At 42.9% G+C, this 20,626-nt stretch overlaps 1 protein-coding gene across 2 annotated transcripts in view; it reads left to right on the forward strand.

The window, feature by feature from the left end:
• The window catches only part of KANK1 (KN motif and ankyrin repeat domains 1), a 29,660-nt gene extending 12,701 nt beyond the window's left edge, over positions 1–16,959 (forward strand). For both annotated transcript variants that reach the window (XM_019472248.1, XM_009279937.1), the window contains exons 3-11: positions 929–1,147; positions 1,983–2,091; positions 3,758–3,967; positions 6,017–6,104; positions 8,915–9,134; positions 11,820–11,962; positions 12,500–12,700; positions 15,213–15,311; positions 15,962–16,959. In XM_019472248.1, the coding sequence (XP_019327793.1) occupies positions 929–1,147; positions 1,983–2,091; positions 3,758–3,967; positions 6,017–6,104; positions 8,915–9,134; positions 11,820–11,962; positions 12,500–12,700; positions 15,213–15,311; positions 15,962–16,024 (1,352 nt within the window). In that variant the 3' untranslated portion in view covers positions 16,025–16,959. The remainder of the gene's footprint in view (positions 1–928; positions 1,148–1,982; positions 2,092–3,757; positions 3,968–6,016; positions 6,105–8,914; positions 9,135–11,819; positions 11,963–12,499; positions 12,701–15,212; positions 15,312–15,961) is intronic.
• Positions 16,960–20,626: the final 3,667 nt, after the last annotated feature.

The following is a 20,626-nucleotide window of genomic DNA, read 5'->3' on the forward strand; positions in this document are numbered from 1 at the left end:
AAGAAAGAAGTGATAGTGTTTAAATAAGTTAAACACTATCTTTTTTTTCCTTGAAATGCTAGCAAGATTACTTAAGGAAGAATGTGTGTTTAAAAAAACAGTGTGTTCTGCAAACAAAAGCATTTGTGTAGCTTTGTAGAGCAGTCCTAATAGCACAGCTGGAGGAACTCCAGGGGAATCTGTAAAAGTCTGTGCGTAATTAGCACTGCCTTTTAAACACACAGAGGGGAAAAAATGAGTGCATGCCAGCAAATCAGGAAAAAAAAAAAAATGTATACCCAAACATTTGGAATTTGATTTGAATACAACTATTAGCTCAGTACAATCCTGAAAAGAAGAAAAAAAATAGAAATGCAGTGGGTGGGAGTTTATTGCAGTTGTCTCAGTAACTGGATAAAGTATATAACTTTGAGAATTAGTGGAATGTTGGCAAAAAGGAAGGTTTCCTGAAAAGTTTCTGCTTTCATGGAAAATGCCATTTCTTAAAAAAGAAAGTAAGACAAAAAGGGCACTGCTCTTGCAGAGGGAACCTGCAGAGTCCGTGAACGTGCTCTTCAGGCCTGTCAGCGAGGAGCAGCTCAGCAAGTCCCCCTGAGCCAGGGTGGCAGGAGCTGGGGTCACTGCATGTACCGAAAGAGAAGGAAAAGGAAGGAGCACTCCTTTCATCCATTTTAAAGCCAATATCTTAATAGTTTTTCTTTGTATTGTATGTTTTAATGGAAAGAAAAACTCACAGCTATTTTTTTTGTGTGTTTTCTGAAAGCGATCACACCCTTTTCCTATTGGATCCCCAGAAAAGAGTATTGTAGAGCACAAGTGGTGCCCTTTTTTTTCCGATTTGTTTGGTTTTTTTCCCCCTGTTGATCACAGTGTTGACGGAAATGTTTTGGTCTGACTCCTCCGTGATGCCTACTGTCTTCTCTGGCAGGTGCTACTTTGGAGTACCTCCCTCACGGCCAACTTGCAAGCACCCACTTAACTTCAAATTTGCGAACGCTGAAATTGGAGCAGGACATTGTGCCTGCTCAGGAGGAGAGGAAGACTCCCCTGGTGGAAGCTGTTCGGGGAAGGAAGTCCTTTTCTTCTCAGGACAAAACTCTCACTCCAATTAACCTGACAGATGACCAGCTTGCCTCTGGCCTCTATGGTAATAACTGGCTCACGTTCACCTTTCATCGTGCTGATGGAGTTTGAATATGAAATACAGTTAAAGGAGGTTTTCAGGGATCTCAAAATTGCGAAACCAGGGAAAGATGTGGCTACAGGGAAAGTCACAGTGTGAGATCCTGTGTCTGCAGATAGTGATTAGTTTTTAAATGGCAGATTGTAGTGCATCAGTGAAATGCCATTTAGTGTCTTCATAAGAAAAATGTACTGAGAGAGAAAGAGTTAATAAAATATTTTTTTTAAACTTAAATTTGCATGAATGTTTTACCTGTCTTACACTTAGAGATTGGTTTAAAAGTTGTTTCAGTGAATACTAAAATCTGAAGAAACAACCTTGATTGAACGTCTCCACCCTGTTGAATAGGTTATTGTTAAATGTCCTGTCTGTACTAATGCGTTAGTTCTGGCAATGAGCTGCTGTCATCTGACACCAAGAATTAAGATTTTCTTAACAGAGCAGAGTAACCCATTTCAATGTTAGAAGTCTTTCACAAATAGCAAAGGGGAAAAAAAAGTGTCTTTTCTTAAAGTTTTCTAAACCATCATAAAGATTAGCAGCATGTTGGAAGATGGCAAAGTTTGGCTAAACTAGTTTTCTGTTTCCAGAGTTGTTTTTGGAAGTGTTCTTCTATATTTCCAATGTGGATCTCACACCATGACTCTATGTATAAATGTATAAAAAGATTAGAAAGCCCAGCTTCAGTTGGTAAATCAAACAGAAAGCTGTTTGTTTTGAAAAATTGTTTAAAGCTGCTGCAGTCAAAGCCGGCTACAGATTTGTACTGATATGTGTGCTTTGTCTCCCTTTTCAACAGTATGTACTAATAATGAAAACACACTCAAATCTATCATGAAGAAAAGGGACGGGAAAAAGGATTTAAGCAACACCAAGAAGAACCTGCAGTTTGTCGGCATTAATGGCGGGTAAGAGACCCGTCTCCAAAAAATCTGTCATTGAAGCACTTTCACAGTGGGAAGGAAGGGAGGAACCCAGGAGCTTATGCATAGCTTTGGCCTGTCCTTCAGGCTGAGGTGCATCTGCTGAGTTTAAGGGTCGGAGGGAAGAAGGAAACAGCTGAGCTCATCTTAATCCTCTGTGAACCATTTGTGCTTGCAAGTCATACATGGCATCAGTCTCAAGTACCTGTAGATTAGATTGCTGCCAAATTTAACACAGGAAACTGAAACAAACTCAGCCATGGGAACATTTTTCAGGCAATATTTTAGTGAGGAAAACTTTAATATGTATTTGGCAGCTGACAAGCACGGCATTGTGCTGTTGAACAATACAGCAAAAGATGGTGTTGCCTAAGAGTTAACTTTTCTGGCTTTGCGCTAGATAAATACAGAAACTTTGCTACACAAATACAGAAAACAATATGGAAAATTATCTTCTTTGAAAACATTACTTACCCTTGCAGAATGTTGCAAATAACTTTAAAATGGTTTCACCAAATTATTTTTATATAGCTTTTCAAGCCCTTTCCTCAGATTAGTTTTTCTTTAGTACAAATGCGCTGTGCAGTATATAGCCTAAATACCGCAATTACTTTATTTCACACATATTGGCTAAAAGTATTATTACTTATAGGGGGGGAACGTTACCACTCATAAATCACTGTTGTACATTAGAAGAATAGGCTTAGTACATTAATTCATCAGCTGTTGAGGTTGGTGAGATAAGACAGTTCATTAGAATCAGCATTATAATTGTCCAAATCACTTATATTTCACCTAAAAGATCAAAATGTTTTGGATTGTCACAGGAGAAAATGTTAAAATTGTGGCTGGGGGGGGGGGGGGGGGGGGTTTGTGTGTTGTCTTGTCTCTTATGGAAAATTATCTTCTTTGAAAACATTACTTACCCTTGCAGAATGTTGCAAATAACTTTAAAATGGTTTCACCAAATTATTTTTATATAGCTTTTCAAGCCCTTTCCTCAGATTAGTTTTTCTTTAGTACAAATGCGCTGTGCAGTATATAGCCTAAATACCGCAATTACTTTATTTCACACATATTGGCTAAAAGTATTATTACTTATAGGGGGGGAACGTTACCACTCATAAATCACTGTTGTACATTAGAAGAATAGGCTTAGTACATTAATTCATCAGCTGTTGAGGTTGGTGAGATAAGACAGTTCATTAGAATCAGCATTATAATTGTCCAAATCACTTATATTTCACCTAAAAGATCAAAATGTTTTGGATTGTCACAGGAGAAAATGTTAAAATTGTGGCTGTTGTCTTTAGATAGGTTTGTTAGCTTCCCTGCTTATATCTGCCTAGTAAGGCAACAACGCAATTTACTCTGAACACAGTCGTTTCATTTTGGGGCTAAGGGAAAGTCTGACAGTGTTAAGACTTCTGTTTAAAAAAGGTTATTCTTTAATTACACACTGTACACATAATAATCACAGTGTCAGTTGGCAGTGACACTGAGTTCAGTGAGTAGAAGGGGTCTCTGGGTAGAAAACAGGAGAACTAAGCCTTTGCAAGACATTTTTCAACTTGCACCAGTGCAGGTGGGAACTGAACACTGCTGAATGGCGCTGAGCAAGCACCCCTGCCCCTGCCCATTCTCTCCCCAGGTATGAGACGACATCCAGCGACGATTCCAGCTCCGAGGAGAGCTCCTCCTCGGATTCGGAGGAGGAGTGCGATGGCCACGAGTACCCCTGCAGCCGGCACACAGAGGAGGGGCAGCCTGTGCCCTGCGCCCTGGAGGTCTGCACCGTAGGGGCAGAGAAGGACAGCCCCCCCCTGGAGTGCGAGGCCGAGGAGGTGGAAATCAGAGAGAGGTAGGCTGCTCGCCCTTTCCCATGCACCTCTGAGGGGGTCACCGCCACCTCGTTGCACAGCACGAGCCATGGGCTGTGCCCATGCTGGTGGAGAAAGTTCCAGCTCCCATCGCTGCTTGACTGCTGCCCACTTCCCTCCTCCTCGAGCTGGTAACCAGCAGTGGTTTCGTGGCAAAACAACCATGTGTGAGTGGGGAGAAGGTTTTGGAGGGTATCCTTTCCAGTGGCTGACCCCAGCAGCTTTAAATGGCCCATTTATAGTGAGACCCAGGCGGCCCCCCCCCAGCAGAGGCTCTACCAGGTCACAAATGGCACTTGTTTAGGAGCAGGCAATGCCTTGGTAACCTGGTCTGTAAAACAGTAAGTAAGCAAGCAAATGAACCTTGAACCATGCACACCAGGTCAGCAGCCTGCTGGGAGCATATCTTCCATTTGCACCTTCCACAGCATCTCAGCTGTGGCTGGTACTGCTTGGTAAGATGATGGGGTACAGCAGCAAGGAGGTCATCCAACCCTGAGATCATATACTTCATATGGATCATATGCTATCATATACTTTAAGGCTGACATCATGCACTTGTTCAGCATTTCATGTCTAAGTTACTTTTCAAATTGCTGGTAATGAGCTGTGTAAGGTAGCATTTGACAGGCAAGGCATTGTTTATTTTGGCACAGGGAAAGCAGTAGTGGTGAGTTTTTACTGATTCTTGATTAGTGAATGGACAAAAGGAAGTATAAACGTAGATAGTGAAGGGATATTTTATAGATACTGGGTTTGGCAGATGTTTACAAGTGTGCTAGCTTGGAAAATTATGTAAGTGGAATAATAACAGTAAAAGAGCTAAGACAAAACTAATATGTCATGTTCCACTGGAGATATAGCTTAGCATCGAACTTATCTGTAATTATCAACTGCTAAATAAAAGAGATGCAGAAATTCATAATTAAGGGCTATTCGTAGGCCTTGGAGCTGTGAGTTCTAAAATGCTGTGAGCTTTAAAGTACCCTGAGTTTTATTTATACAGTACTGTAGCCTGTTACTTTACAGGTCGCACAAAAAGATGGGCAGTTTCTCAAAGGAGCTCTCTAATTTATATTTGCCCTAGCAAGGGGTGAGGGTGAAGAGGGGCAGCAGGACAGCTTAGATAGCCATGTGTACTTGAGGAGCATGTTCATTGCAAGCTGGCTGCCCTGGCAGTGCCCTTTGAGGGGAACCAGCAGGGCGCGTGGCCACATGACCGAGTATGGTCCATGCGATGCTGGAGCATTTCATTGCTCTAGAAGCACCAGCAGCTGGCTTGTAACCCTGGAGGGCTAAAATGCTCACCTTACACACATGAGTGTGCTAGCCTCTCCACTTTTTGGGAGAATTTTCCTGGAAAATTGCTGTTATCCTCTGTGGCGGGTTGTAGGCAGAGATGGTTGGCCACAGCCTGGCATGCCAGCTCAGCTGTTCCCTGAGTTTTGAAATTTGTGATGGAAAGGGGGCCGAAGTGAAAAAATGAAGGAGGACTGGAGAAAGAGAGTGAATTTCCAGAGTGGGTGGGATGAGAAAGTCTGGTTCTGGTGAGCGGGATAAAACGAGAGCCGTCAGGGAGGCACCGCCTGTGCCCTTTCCCACTGGTTAATTCCATTTCCGTCACAACTGCCGGCATTTCCTCTTGTTAATCAAGTAATCAAAGCACAGAGTATGTCATATATGCTCTGCAGCCGTACAGCGGTAGGTGAGAATTTCCACTAGAAGGATTGCCAAGTCTAAAGCACAGAAGTGATGCGTCGCCTGCTCTCCATTCCTGCTGCTCCTCCCGCTTACATCTGGGAAACATATTTTTCCCTCCTCATGGAGGTCTGTGACCCCAACAGCGGCTCCGCTTGCCGTGGAGGGAGTCCCCGTGGAGAAGAGCTGCCAGAGTGGCTTCTGCGTTGCAGCAGCTGATGGCTTGCCTGGAAACATTCATTGCCACATGACTTTCAGAAAGGTAAATGTTTCTATGCTGAAACATTGAGAGAAAAAATTAAGTGTGCCATGTATTCTGCTGTCTCCCTCAGATATGAACTAAGTGAAAAGATGCTTTCTGCCTGTCACCTGCTGAGGAACAACATTGATGACCCCAAGGCATTGACCAACAAAGATGTGGTAAGCAGTGCAGGGAAAAATTCTCTCTAAGCTGCAACAAAAAAACTTCAGGGAAGGATAACTTCTGGTTTTGCAGGACCAGCATCACGGTGGCTAGGCAGAAGAGGATTTCATCTTTCCTGGAAGAGTCACAAAGTGCTTTTTCTATCAGGAGACTTTTGTGCAGAGAATGTACTTGAGCTTTGTGTGCTGGGGTGTTGTCGTCCCAAGGCACACACATAAAAATAGTAACATGAAAGCGCAGTTTCAACACATCCGTGCATTCCCGTGTTATTTTTGTAAGTGTTGCTTTAGCACTGCTGTGGACGGCTCTCAGGCCTCGCATTAACAGACTGCATGGGGTGAGGAGCCTGTTCTTCCCATGACAAAAGCTCACAGCCTGTTCTGAAACTGAACATGCTCTGCCTCCTTCTAAGCATAGGGATACTGTTTCTGTCTTGCCTGCTGTGCTGGTAGCTTTTATCAGTGCACCAGGGAGTGAGGAGAATTCATTGTTAATACTCAGTCTCAAGAAATAAGGTTGTATTTGCTTCGTATAGGAATCGCCCATATGCCTCATACAGGAATTGCCTATTCTACTTTGTGAGGGCAGTCTGGAAGCAAAGGAACACTGCTTAGTGATACGAAACTGAATTTTGCATTTGTTACAGTTGTGCAGTGATGTAAAAGGCAACAATCCAGTGCCAGTCTCCTCTACCATAGAGCATCTGCAGCTTCGTAAAGACAATAATATTGTCTGTAAGACACAGACACAGATATTGTCTGTGTCCAGTTCTGACATTTGTGGTCCAGGGAATGTTTTGAAAGGTTGTTTAATACAGTTGCGAAGGGTAGTTTTTAATCCTGTGTCGGTCCTTCACGAGTAGTTTAGACATTCAAACAACAAATGCTTCAGGCCCAGCCGGAGTTGAAAGTGTCAAAAATGGCATAACCAGGTGATAATCTCTGCCTTGGAAGTGTAATTTGAATTTACATGTTTCTTTCTTGTGCTTAAAGTGTTTGCCAGCACAAGTGGTGTTTTGTATCTGGAAACTGCAAACTAATCAGCTCTTGTTCTGTCTGTTTGCTGATAAAGAAGTCTTGTCCAAAAAGGGTAAACTTCAGTACAGCTAGGGATCTGTCTAAATTGTCCCAACCTCTTCCAACATACTCAGATCTTGTAGCTGCTGTTTACGCCAGAAAGAGCTGCGGACTGCTCCTTTTGGGATGTGATGGATTACTTGAATAAAAAAAGTGTACCATTTACTTAATAATGCGTGTCATACTGTGACTGTAAAAATAATTACTTAGTGGTATTTTGTACTCAGTAGTGCCTAAAATAAAAAAAAAAAATCTATTATGACACTTTATGACCACTTTTGTGTTTCAACTCTGTATGTTCACACGGTCTCTTAACTCAAATGGTTGGACCTTGTAAGTTTTTATTATAGTAGTACTGATGTAGAATATTCTGTATATATGTATATGTAGTACAGATATACATGTAGTACTGACGTGCGTAGAATATTCTCCCTTCACCAGACACGGGCCCCCTCTAAAACTACTGACACAGGTCCTCTGTGTTTTCCCTAGAGGCTAGAGAAGTGTGCTGAGTGTCTTTTCTGCAAAATTGTCCTTGAACTTACTGGCCACCTTGCAGGTGGGGGTTTATGAGAAGAGACGGAGGACATGGTGGTTCTTCCAGGTTAGAGAAGTTGTCTCAGAAGGTCGGAGCTGGCGGTGACGGCAGGAACACCCTTGGCTCACAGCTAGATCTGCTCTACCTACAGTGTTCCCAACAGACAGTTATCTGGCCTAAGAGGCTCCTACCCCTCCACCCTCAGTCCATACCAATGGGAAAGTTTATCCTGAATGTCTAACATGCATCTTCTCATTGCAGCTGAAATCCCTTACTACTACAGCTATCCATCCTGCAGGTTAAGAACAGGTTCTTTTCTCACTGCAACAGCCTTTTGCACTGTGAAAATGTTACGGTGTTCCTTTCCCCAGCCATTCTTTCAGCAGAGAATCTCCGGTCCTTCCTGTCTGTCCCATAGGTCAGATCTCCTTGACTTCTAATCGTTCTTGCTGATCACCTTTGAAACCATTTCAACTGAATCTTTCTTGTCATTCAGTGATCAGACCAGACAAGGTAGTAGTCCAGCTGTTGCCTTCACAGTGCTAGGTGGAGAGAAGGGACTGCATCACATGCCGTGCAAGCTATAAATCTGTTTATTCACCCCAAAACAGTACTTGCCTTTTTCATTACAGTGTGATGTTGTTGACTCAGGTTCAGCTTGTGATCATCTGTAATGCCCAGCTCTTCTCCTGCAGAACTGCTGTCCAGCCAGTTCTCCTATACTTTGTGCATTTGATAATTCATGCCTCAGGATTCGGCCTAATTGACTTAGCATGCTGTTGTTTTAAGTCCCTGAGAAATGTGCGTTCCCACTGCTCTTAGTCTTGGGTTCATCAGTGATTTATGAACTTAGTTAAGTATTTCATGGAAATGGTTACTCCAAGTCTTTTTTCTGTTCACCAGTATTTGATACCAATTAATTCTGAGGGCAATCTCATCCTAAAATTCTGTGCCCTCAGAGGTGACCCATTCCTAAAAATTAGGTGAAATGAGAGGAGGTAAACAATTGCTGTTTTAAAGAGGGGTTTAGTCAGAGGGAAAGTTTCAGTCCGTACATCTTGTTTGTGAGCTGAATACTTTCTTCCCACATTTGACTAAAAAAGGCTTCACCTCCTGCATCACTGACTTGTGGGATGGAAAATCCTTTAAATAGATTGCCCATATGTAAATTTTTCTGTCTTGGTTTTGGCAGAGGTTTTGTTTAAATACCATCCAGCACGAGTGGTTTCGTGTCTCAAGTCAGAAGTCGGCTGTCCCTGAAATGGTTGGAGACTACATAACTGCTTTTGAAGAGATTTCTCCTCCTGTCCTCAGACATATCATCAATATGGCGGATGGAAATGGAAACACAGCTCTGCATTACAGCGTCTCACATTCTAACTTTGAAATTGTAAAGCTTCTTCTGGATGCAAGTAGGTTGACTTGTTTGCATATTTTTTTAATTATTTTTGTTTTTTGCAGTCCGCATGGTGAAATTCTTGATGAGCAAGAGGTCAAGTGCAGGCTTCCTCCAGCAGCTGTTTTAACTGTTAACAGTTACGTGGTGGCTCACTTGGGTAGTCTAGAATCCTTGTTTCTAGTGCTACCTTTGGAGGTGATGGTGATGGCTCTTGAAGTTACAAAAACACTCAATTATATACAGAGTTGACCAGTGTTTGGGACAGATAGGTAGATCCCTGACTCTTGGATTGTAGTCCAAGTTCAGCAGCACCAGCCTCCAGCAGTTTTCTCTGGAGGCAGCGCAGCTGCTGCTCAGCCAAAGGTAGGGTGCTGGTGGAGGAAGGTGCATTCAGGTATAAACACCCGTGTTAAACACTCAAACTAGTCTAGCTTTATCTTACTAGAGCAGTACAGAAGCTTTTTCTGGCCACCACCTTGGCACGTCTATACTGCTGTCCTGAGAAACTGGAGCAATATGGTATTCTGCTATATAGGAGCATTTCTCTGATCCATGAGCAATGTGATGATGCTTCATTTAGTTGCTTTTGTTGTTGCTTCCTTCTCTCAGTCCCCTTGCCACACACATGCAGAGAAGGTATTGGCAGAGGGGAGCCTCTAGAGCATTTGCTCTCTACCTGCGCTAAGCCAGAAGGCAGTCAGCAGAAGGTGTCACAAGTTGGATCTGGTCCCAGGCAGGATGTGATCTGTTTAAGCCTAGTTTTGCTCCCTGACTGAAGTTTCTTTCCCTAAACTAGTTATAAAACCTGTCACGGTTGTGAAGCTTAACTAGGCCAATGACATGGCTGGAGTGTAAGCCTAGCAATATTTATAAATCTAAAAGGGTAACATCAGATAAACAAGGATATTAATGATACAAATCTCAGCTTTGATAACCTAGCACGTCTGTCACTGCAAAGACTTCCTCGGCAGGAAAGTGAGCGCTTTGAAATCTCTGGTCCTGTTTGAAGGCAGCCTGTTGGGAAGAGTGACTCACGGCAGGGGAATGCGGGGAATGTCAGGAGCACAGTGAAATGCAACAGGCTGGCTCTGCAGCACGTCGGTGGGAGAAAACTGCCCCTCGGCTTCCTCTCAGGGTAGCATGAACACGGTCATCTGTTGCTAGAAGTCAGGACTGCTGTAGTTTACAGCAGTTGGTGTATTCCTATGAAGACAGCGGATTTTAACTGTAAAATCCAACAATGTGACTAGTGCCAGGTGTGTGGGAGCATACTGCATGTGCCAGCACTTGGGAGAGATTTGTGAACAGGCAAATTCCTTCAGGTTTCGGCAGTCTCCCTCTGGACCATGTCTAAATGGTCACTACAGTCAACTTTGCAATGTGGTTATATCACAGGCAGATTCTTGGTCCAAGAACTCCGTGTCTGTGTGTTTGGTGGGAAGAGCAAGTGAGACAAGAGACTCCTCTGTATCACCGTGCAGTGTTACCAAGAGGACAAATAGGAAAATAGCTCTGCTCATTAGCCGTATAGAAAAGGAGCTGAAATGTGACCTCAGGAAAAACACCTCTGCTGAAGTAGTCTAGTCAGGATAGGAGAGCATCAGTTTAATAATTATTCATTACTCAGGAAGTAATGCATGTAGCAGAGTGTCATGTTCTGTGGCTTCAGTGGCTTCCCAGAAGTTACTTCTGAAAGTAAGGTTGGGCTACTGGTTATAAGGTAGCACAGGTGATGTCTATGGAACATGAAAAAAAGTGCATTTTCTTGCTTCTGCACTTGTATTGCTTCTGCAGTGTTCTTTTCACTTAAAGGAAAAAAAGCCTTTGGCAATAAATCTGAAGAATTTCTTGAAACATTTTTGCTTGTTAAGATATCTGTGGTGTAATTTAACCCCAAGTCTAGAGATACTGTTTATGTAAGTCTGAGTTCTTGCTTTCCAATACGATGAGCACACTGAAAGCCCTGCTGCCTGGTAAACTAATAAGCCCTGCTGGATTTCTGCAGAATTTTAGGAACAGAGACAGACTGAACGCTAGACTTGAACGAAAAGGAGAACTCTTGTCAGCTGCTGGCACTAGTCAGAGGACTTGACTGTATTTGTTCCCAGAGTACTTTTGTTCACAGTCAAATACTCTGTAGAGCTGGAAACAGTCTTTAATTGAAAGGTTTTTTCTGCAGCTCCAAAACATGTCAAAGTACACTTGCAGATCTTTAAAATAACGCCAATTACAGGAAAATGTTTGTGCTGACGAGAAACAGCTTTTCCACTGACCATGTTGCTGGGCCATTTTTGTTTTGCAGTGCGGATCCCCTCAGGAGAGGAGCTTAGACTCTCTTGGTGGTATTCCTGGGGTTTGGACCCATGACCCTGATGGTCATGTCAAATTTCAGACCACTTGCTTTTACAAAAGAAGAAAAACGCACAAAGAAGGCCCTAAATGATGACATATAAAATGGCTTTGTGCTCTTCCTTGTGTTGCACGCATAGTAGAAGAGAATCCTTTTCTTTCTCAGTCTCAAGAGCACCCCTGTTTATTTTTTTTCTTCTCCACTTTCCCTTGAATTGCTTCCATTATGAGAGCAATTGCTGCCTTTTCTTTTTATAGGCTGCTCTACTAACAGTTTATTCAGTTCATTAGCACAATTGCTGCTTTTTGGGTTCCTGCTTTCCAAATAAATTATCTCATCCCTCTGCAGATGTCTGTAACGTAAATCATCAGAACAAGGCCGGCTATACCCCCATCATGCTTGCTGCGCTCGCAGCTGTGGAAGCAGAGAAGGACATGAGGATAGTGGAGGAACTGTTCAGCTGCGGGGACGTGAATGCTAAAGCCAGCCAGGTCAGTCAAATGGTTCACGAGAACTGTTCCTACTCCTGAGGCTTTTTATCTTTCCTTCCACGCTCCCATCCCTGCTCCATTGGTTCAGCTTTTGAACTCGTTCACTCTCACCCTCTGCGGTCTTTGATGTTTGTGTATATGTTTTTGATTGCTGTATACAAAATGGAGCCGTGGAAGAACAGTTGAGCGTCAGGTCTGGATCTCTTCTAAAAATTTAAGATTGAATATTATATGAAAGAACCATTACTGAATTTTAGGAGGCATTTACAAAATCTGCACCATTTAATTCCTTCAAAGGAACTCCAGATGTCTGGAAATAGATCCAATATCTTCCTTTAATAAATAGCTATGTGAATGTGGGATATATTATGCATAAAAGGTATTTAAATAATGGCAAGCAAAGCCTTGAGAGTGCTGTATAAAATAACAATCTTTACCTTCCCTCAGAAGAAGCACAGTGCCGAAAAAAATAAGTGTGCATGCTTTGTCACTGATTGTCTGTGTGGTGATTAAGGTTTTCCTCTTCTTTCCATGCAGGCTGGTCAGACCGCGCTGATGCTAGCTGTGAGTCATGGGCGGATAGACATGGTTAAAGCTTTACTGGCCTGTGGTGCAGACGTCAATATCCAAGACGATGAGGGGTCTACAGCTCTGATGTGTGCTAGTGAACACGGACATGTAGAGATTGTCAAACTTCTGCTGGCTCAGCCTGGGTGTAATGGCACCCTGGAGGACAATGTGAGTTGCCTTTCCAGATAATGTTTCATCAGATAGCTTCTCCACTCTGGAATGTTTTTCTAATTCAGTTTTTTTGATGCAGTGAAGAGCTGCTGAAATCTACTTATGTGAATCTCTGACTCACAGCGCCAGAGTACCAAATGCATGAATCCTCTGCTCAGTGGTAGCAAGTGCTGTGATTATTTGGCTAGTATCTCTGCTTTTCTAACAGACCTACCCAGTAGCTATTTTTGTGGTTAGCTGTAGGTGTGCAGTGGTCAGAAGAGATAAACCATTTGCTAGCTCATGGTAAAACATCTTCCCTCCTCACATTCCTCCCTCTTTTCCCAGGAGTCTTCCAGTTTTCAGTTAGGACCTTGCAAGGTCCTAACTGCAAGGTGGCCTTGCTGTGTTGATTTCTGTGGCCATGGCAGACATTAGCCCTACAGTTCTCTTCACAGGATTTTCACACAGTATCTACACTGTGACTTTCGAGAGTACAGGTTTGGTCTCAGTCATGAAGCTACATTGTCCTGACAATAAACAGATACAGGCTGTGACTTCAGTGCCAAGTGAGACACTTACCTATTTCTTGTTTGCAAGGATCATTGCAGCCTACACTGTCAGCAGACAATTTGATCTGTAGACTTCTCAAGCTTGAAAATGTCAACTTAGCTGGTTTCTTGCCAGTACTGTGTTCTCGTTAACAACATCACTTCTTGGGAACGTTTCCATTCTTCCTATTGCCTTCACCCACTGAGCACTGAAATGGAGCCTGGGATTGGGATTTGGGAGGGCAGTGAGTGGTTATTTGTTGAAGCTGTTGCAGAAAGGCAGAGACATCATTTCTGTTGATTCACGCACCTGCTGCAGGAGCCGGCTCAGTTGCCCAATGGTGCCAGCGGTGTGTAACAGCTGGCCTGAGGGGAAAATGTAAGAAGGCCTCAGTGTAACAAACCCTTTTGGGGGCAATCTAGGTTACTGCAGCCTGGATGCCGTTAGCACCATTAATCACCAAGTCAATAATTAAAGTCTTTATGGGGACATGACACTTAACTGCTCCTGTAGGCAGTTTGATACTGTTTCCCAAGCACAGCTTCTCTGCTGCTTATTCATTTTATAACAGGTTTGTCTGTGCTGAGAGATTATGAGATTTTTAGCGTTCCCCTACCTATTCTGAATGTGACAGTGATGCTTTTCCAGTCAGCATGATCAGTAGTAAGCTGAGCTTCATCCTACTGATGTGTGCCACTCTGACAGTGATTCAGCATCTCGCTTTAAGAGCTTGGCTTTTCCTGGTGTTGACTGTGGAGTATTTGTTGTGCTTTGTACTGCATTGTATTGCACGGTAGTGGACAGCTCTTCTAGCTCCCTGTCTGCTCAGGACAATTAGATTTATGTAGAATCGCTCCCTGTAGTCTCATAAGAAGACTTTCCACTTGGATGCTGTCCATCGTGTCCCATGCTGGAAAAAGGGTTTACAGTTTCCTTGAACTGCTGCTGACCTCTCTAATAGCAGTGGTACGGCAGTGGCTGGAAAATGTGCTCCATTCAGAGAGCCAACATAAGAGGTGATCCCTATGAGAGGGCATATCAAATACTAGCATTATTGTGGAAACTTCTGTGCACGAGACCAGCAAGCCACTGTGAGATTTGTGCCGAGGTTGTAGCTGCCTGCCTTGTAATTTAAACACCATTGGAGAGCAGGGGGTTGTAGCCATATGATGCACCAATTTCAGGAAGGGAAGGAAGCAGGGAAGGCAGAGTTGGGGATGTGGCAGCTTTGTACAAGTGTGCCCCTCTTGACAGCTCAGAGGTTCACATCACAGGTTGTCTGACATCATCTTCTTCCTGGACCAAATATGGTCTAAAGAGAAACCAGCAGGTCAATATATTACCCTTTAGGCAAAAGCAGTCTTTGCTTCTAGCAGCCTCAACAACTATGGTTTCTGAAAGCAGTATCTTCTGAGAAACGGAGGTGACAGTATTTGACCAGGAAAGTCCATTTGTTTGTAGTTAGACTTCCATCAAGGAGCATTTAGAATTATGAATACAACCGCTCTTAGTGTTAATGGGAGCTATAACACAACAATTATCATTATAATACAGCAATTATAATGATATTTGATTACCATTTATCCCTCCCTTACCTTTTCTTCTACTCCTCACTGACTTTGTAGTTTCTCTCAGACAGACCAATCTTGTGAAATCACTGGTCTTACACAGCACTACATGTAACGTTATTGTGATAATGGCGTGCTCATTCTTCCTCAGCAATAACCGAGACTCCTCATTGAGAGAAGTTATGAGGCCTCTGACAATTGGACTGCCTCATAAAACAGCAGTGCAAGGCTTATTGTCACTTAATTATAATAAAAGAAATTAAACAAGACTCTAAATTAACCCAACTGTCTCTCTGAGCAGTGGGGCCTCCACTTCGTAACTTCCCTTCTCAGTGGGCTGATGGGGCTTTTAAGAGATCTGTTTATGCACACAAGCACTAATTCTCTTATTTCTTCCTTTCTCCTCTCAGGACGGCAGCACAGCACTTTCAATAGCCCTGGAAGCCGGACATAAGGACATAGCGGTTCTCCTCTATGCGCATGTCAACTTTTCCAAAACCCAGTCACCGGTTAGTACACAATCTCCTGCAGTTTACGTTTTAACTTGCTGCTCCTGAAGTATAGTAATATAGTAAAAGATAAACAAAAAATGACACCACCACCCTGGCAGCTATACAGCCGTACAGCACATGAATTTTCAACTTTATTCACAGGATAACTTTTATGCTGGTAAGTGAAATGTACATTTTTAAATACAGGTTGTCTGCAGAATGCTGAACCCTGGCTGAAGGATACCTCCTCCTCCCTTTTATCTGGGGGTGAAGATAGCACGCTGGCAAGGTTCACTGACTCTGGCTAGTGCGCAGAGGTGCTGTTGCATCATTGTAATGCTAGTTATTGAGCTGGTCACCAAAACACAGGTGCTTCTGGAGTTACAGGTCCTATGTACTCTGGCAAATATCCACCTGCTCTCCGAGCCCCGACTCACCCTCCTGATAAACTGCTGCTAAACGTTTCACTGTCCAAACAACATGCGCTCTCAGTTAGTAGGCTGTATGATAGCTGGCACTGATCTTCCTAAAATGAGAAAAAAAAAAAAGAAAGATTAATCTGTGCAATTAAAGGCAAGGGATTGAACAGAGTGTTTGTGAGTGCTGTGTTCTCATTCGGCTGGCTGGAATAATTTTCCTTTGATTAATTGTTCTTTCCTCTTTTCTAGGGCACTCCTAGGCTTAGCAGAAAGTCATCTCCTGGTCCCACCCACAGAGCCACGTTTGAGTAGTAGTGCATGAATATCTGTAAAAATCTCTATTGCCATCTTTAAGCTGCTAAATGTTACTGTTTTACTGAGACAGATACTGAATGTAATTGTCTTGTGCCTGAACTCACCAGCAAAGTGAAAGCAGAGATCTAGTGCTAAAGATAGAAAACTGTAAACTTGAAGCAAGCATATAGTTAAGTAGTGCTAAGCTGAGAACCTTAGCCAGAACTGTTCTTTTGCTCACCTACTCGTCTTTCCGTACACTGGCATACATCCTGTTTTTCTTTGCTATAGATTATCCTTTCCCATGTTATGTGCAGCCTAAGACTTCTAAAGCTATCCATGCAGGGGTGTCCCGGTGGCTTGTTTTTAATCATTCTAAAACATATTTACTGCGCTTAGACTTTTATCACAGTAACCTTTTCATAAATTTCATTCCAACATTATTTTGATGTTTTTAATTACTTTGAAATTCAGAAGTTGCAGTTGCTTATATAGTCAGCTCCGTGGATCTTGAGCTGGTGGGTGAGTGGGTAGGTATTGGGGATAGAGCCTCTCGTCAGGTCTGAAGTTCACTAAGTAAGTTGTTGCTAATTGGGGATAATGTATAACTTTTTATATGAAAGATACTAGTGTCTATAAAATTAACTCGCACAGTATTTTCAACATTTTATATTCCTTAATAATTAAAAACTACATGAAGAATTACATGTCCTGTTACCATATTTTTATTAACTGTGTCAGTCTATAAGCTCCATAAATGTTTATTGGAGAGTAAAATTAGAGGTACCAATTGTATATTCCCCTTGAGTGGAATTGAGCGTAGTTCTCGGTGCATATTTATGGAATGCTATTACCTTGTCACATTCACTTTAGTCATGTGTATTGAAATGTTTGAAGTGCCTTAGACTCTTGCCATATTTTCAGAATAAAATTTCATTATGCTATTTTACTCCTCCCTTGTTTTACGTGTGATTTGTCATCATCCAGATACGCTGCAGATTACAACTGCAGAGGCAAAACAGGATAGGTTGGTAAGTCAAGGCAGGGAGGACAGGATAGCTCAGCGCTTGGGGGGTTGCTGATGCAAATAGCATCAGTGTCCAAACTAGCTTTTTCCTGCTGACTGGCAGAGTAAAAAGCTTTGCCCAAGATGATCTGCCTTCGCTGGTGTTGCACTTGCTGCGAAGGTTGGACCCTTTGCTGTTAGGGAGAGAAGTGGCCTCTCTCTCGGCCATGTGCATCATCACAGGGAGGCACTGAAGGATGGTATTCAAGCAGTTTGACCTAGCTCTCTGCAAAGTAGTTACCAACTGAAATAAAAGCCTTTGAGCTTTATCTTCCAAACAATCCTGGCAGCTTGGTGAAGGGGATGCTTTTTAGATGGCACTGGAGGAAGTCCTAAGCTAGTGCCTCCCTATCCTTGTCAGTTCAGACCTACCTGATGAGACAGATACACACACTTCTGTGCCTGTCTTCACGGGACGTATACGCTTCTGTTCCTCTGTGTCCTTCCTCCTTCCCTCCCTAAGTCCTTATCAAACAGCTTTTCCTACATAGTCCCTTTGAAATAGGGACCCACTGAAGCCATCTTCATTCCACTTGGCCTACATGGGCTTGGTGGCTTGGACTGCATGAAGTTTCTGTGAGTTCTGTCATAGCTGGTTTGGTCCAGCTCTGCAGGTACTGCATGGTACCAGTGCCAGGCTGGTATCCCAGTGCTAGGGAGTGGCCCCTGGGCAAAGGCCAGGTGAAGTCTCTGTGCTGGGGGGTGCATGTCTTAACATAGCAGTTCCAAACATGCCCCCCCACACCTTGAGGTCAGTTTTTACTATCACACACCTCTGGCCAACTTTTCTTCTCGGTCTTCACTTAGCATCTAATTTTGTGTGGATGCTGTCTCACCTGACATGCTCCTACCTGCTAGTTAAAGAGGTATGTCACCAGCTTGCCAAATTACTATGAAAATAAGGTCTTTCTTCTGACACCAGACTGACAAATGGCAGCAGCAGCTGTAAAAAATTAAACAGAAAAAAATGCCCCTCACTTTGCCAGCCATGCTCAGTCAGAGGCAGTGGGTCCGGGCTGTCCTGTGTAGGAGAGAGCAGACCTGCGCCCCACAAGTGCATCCACCTGATGACCTGGGACCTGGTCACATGCAGTGCATGGCACCAGCGCAGGCTTCCCAATAAATTCCTTGTTCACTTAGGAGCCAGGTGGGTTTCTCATTCAGCAGAATTAGTACAAGCTGGATCTCCCCACCTAGGGCATGGCAAGAGTGGCTTTTGTTTCATTTTCAGACCTGTTGATCTGCCACCTCTCGCCACAGTTCGAACAACTGGAAAGCAAAGTCAAGATAATCTGTTCTTGTCTTTATGAGATTAAAACACACACGGTGCTGGAGTTAAACAAATCAAGCTGATGAAGCTGAGAAAAAGGATGACTGCTTTGATCTCTCTCCAGAACTTGTTCTAATTTTACAGAAAATCCAGTTCACTTATTTATACATGCTTGCCTGTACCTAATGGATTAAATTCTTGTATAGTGGAGAGACATTTTATTGCCAGGACAGAATTTGGACCAGGGATAGGTTTCTACTTTCAGTTTTACCGAGAATATGATTTTTATTTAGTGCTGGTTTGACCAAAAACAGTCTAGTGCTTTCTTAAGGAAGTTAGTAATCATACCTTTAACTCTGGCCTATATCTCATGACAGTGGTTTTAGGTAGTCCTGCGAGAAGCAGGGGGTTGTACTTGATGATCCTTATGGGTCCCTTCTATGGAGATACTCTGATTCTGTGACAGCAGTTTTAAAGCCTGTAGATTATGCGCCAAAATCTGACTTTGTTAAAGAGTATGCTGAGCCGTCTGATAATGTCCTCTTCAGTAGTGCCACTGTATTGCTGTAGGAGATATCTTAATTAGTAGCATGTCCAATAGATCTATGCCCCAAATTTTAAACAATGATCTTTGTTGCTGCACTACTACCTTGCTACTGTGCCTCATTTGCACACATGCATATTTGTACATACTGTAACCTGAGGCTAAAAAAAAAATAAAATTGAAACGCCTGTGAATTTAGCTTTTCAGAGCAGAGGGCCATGACTGTTATTTTCTGGGTTGGCACAGGTCCCTGTCTCTCCCTCCACAAATCAATGGGAGTCCTGGGCACGATGGGATTCCTGGGCACGCAACTATCGTAGAAGGGTTTAAAAAAACTGGTCCAGTGGTTTAGGTGACTAATGACACAGGGAGAGTCACCAAATGTACTTTAATACTTTTTTTTTAATCTGGAAAAAAGCATAGGAATAGCAATGTGGAAATAAACATTCCTTCCTTCCCCCCCCCCCCCCCCCCCAGAATTGGTATATCAGAAACCAGCACATTAGGGGTTAAAATTTTCTAAGTGATTGCATTGCTTTCTAATGGCCTTGACTGGCAGAAGTCTGGGGAGGAATCTGACCCTTCCAACAGCATGCAAGAGTCAGGTTATGCAACTCAGAGTTCCTGGATTAATTTAGGTGCCATTTTCCTGGTAAGCAAAAGGGTTGACCAAGAATTGGCCTCCTAGAGCTTTAGAAAATGTTAGATGAAGCTGTGGACTCGGCATTTCTGTGCAATGTTCAGTTTCTTCCCAAAAGCTCATTGTCTTGGGTTAAAATGCCTTGTAAAGCAGAATGTCCCCAGTTTTAGCTGTATGGTGAAGTAGGCCATTGTGGTATACCATGTCAGGAAGATTGCCAAAAGCAACCAAAACTTTGGATATGTTGGTGGATATAGGTGAAAAGTACAGAATAAACTGACTATTTTACCGAAGTCAGCGAATGTCATTTCTGGCCTAAAATCCTATTAGGGGACACTTAATGGATTGAGCAGTTAAAAAAAAAAGGAAAGAAAAGAAAAGAAGAAAGAATAATTACTTCCCTTAGCATTTTGTTCTCTTGGATGGCCCTCCTGTCTCTAAGAGGTTGACACCTGAAGCAGTTCGTACTGTGAAAGTCAGGCCCTTCCCCAGGAAATAGTTAAGAGGTGCCCAAAAGCATATGTATCCACTGATGCCCTCTGCAAGCCAAGTTTAATTCCACCTGCTAATGCTGGATAGCATTTATCACAGGTGCTGGGATTAAGGGGTTTACCATGCATACCAGCTCTGAACTGAGCTCCCCCTACACACTCTCCCTGGCATTTGTTTTTCAGTTCAGATCAGACTCTCAGTATATCCAAGCATGATGTTGTCATCACCTTTGAACTCCAACTGTCAGTGAATATATAAAAGCTCTGGCACTTTTTCAAGACTGTAAAATACATCACTGTCTTTTTCCAGTTATACTGTCATACATTAAGTGAAGCTGCCACTTATAATCACCCTAAGAGGTAAAAGGCGAGGTTACTGGTACCGAGTTTTGAAATTATGGAAATTAGCCAATACAATATTGATCTAAATGCAATGACTGAAGAAGGCATTTTTGCAAGATGTACTTTCAGAGGTTTTATCTTCTTGATACAGCTGGAAGAACTCATGTTATTCTAGAAATAGCTTTTATGTCTGTTTCTCCTGGCGTCTCATACTTTTGGCTGAGAAGTCTGGCTGCTCTGGGTCCAGTTCAGCCATGGTGTGAGTAA

The sequence above is a fragment of the Aptenodytes forsteri genome, unplaced genomic scaffold, assembly GCF_000699145.1.
Source record: "Aptenodytes forsteri isolate BGI_AS27 unplaced genomic scaffold, ASM69914v1 Scaffold99, whole genome shotgun sequence".
Taxonomy (NCBI): Eukaryota; Metazoa; Chordata; class Aves; order Sphenisciformes; family Spheniscidae; genus Aptenodytes; species Aptenodytes forsteri.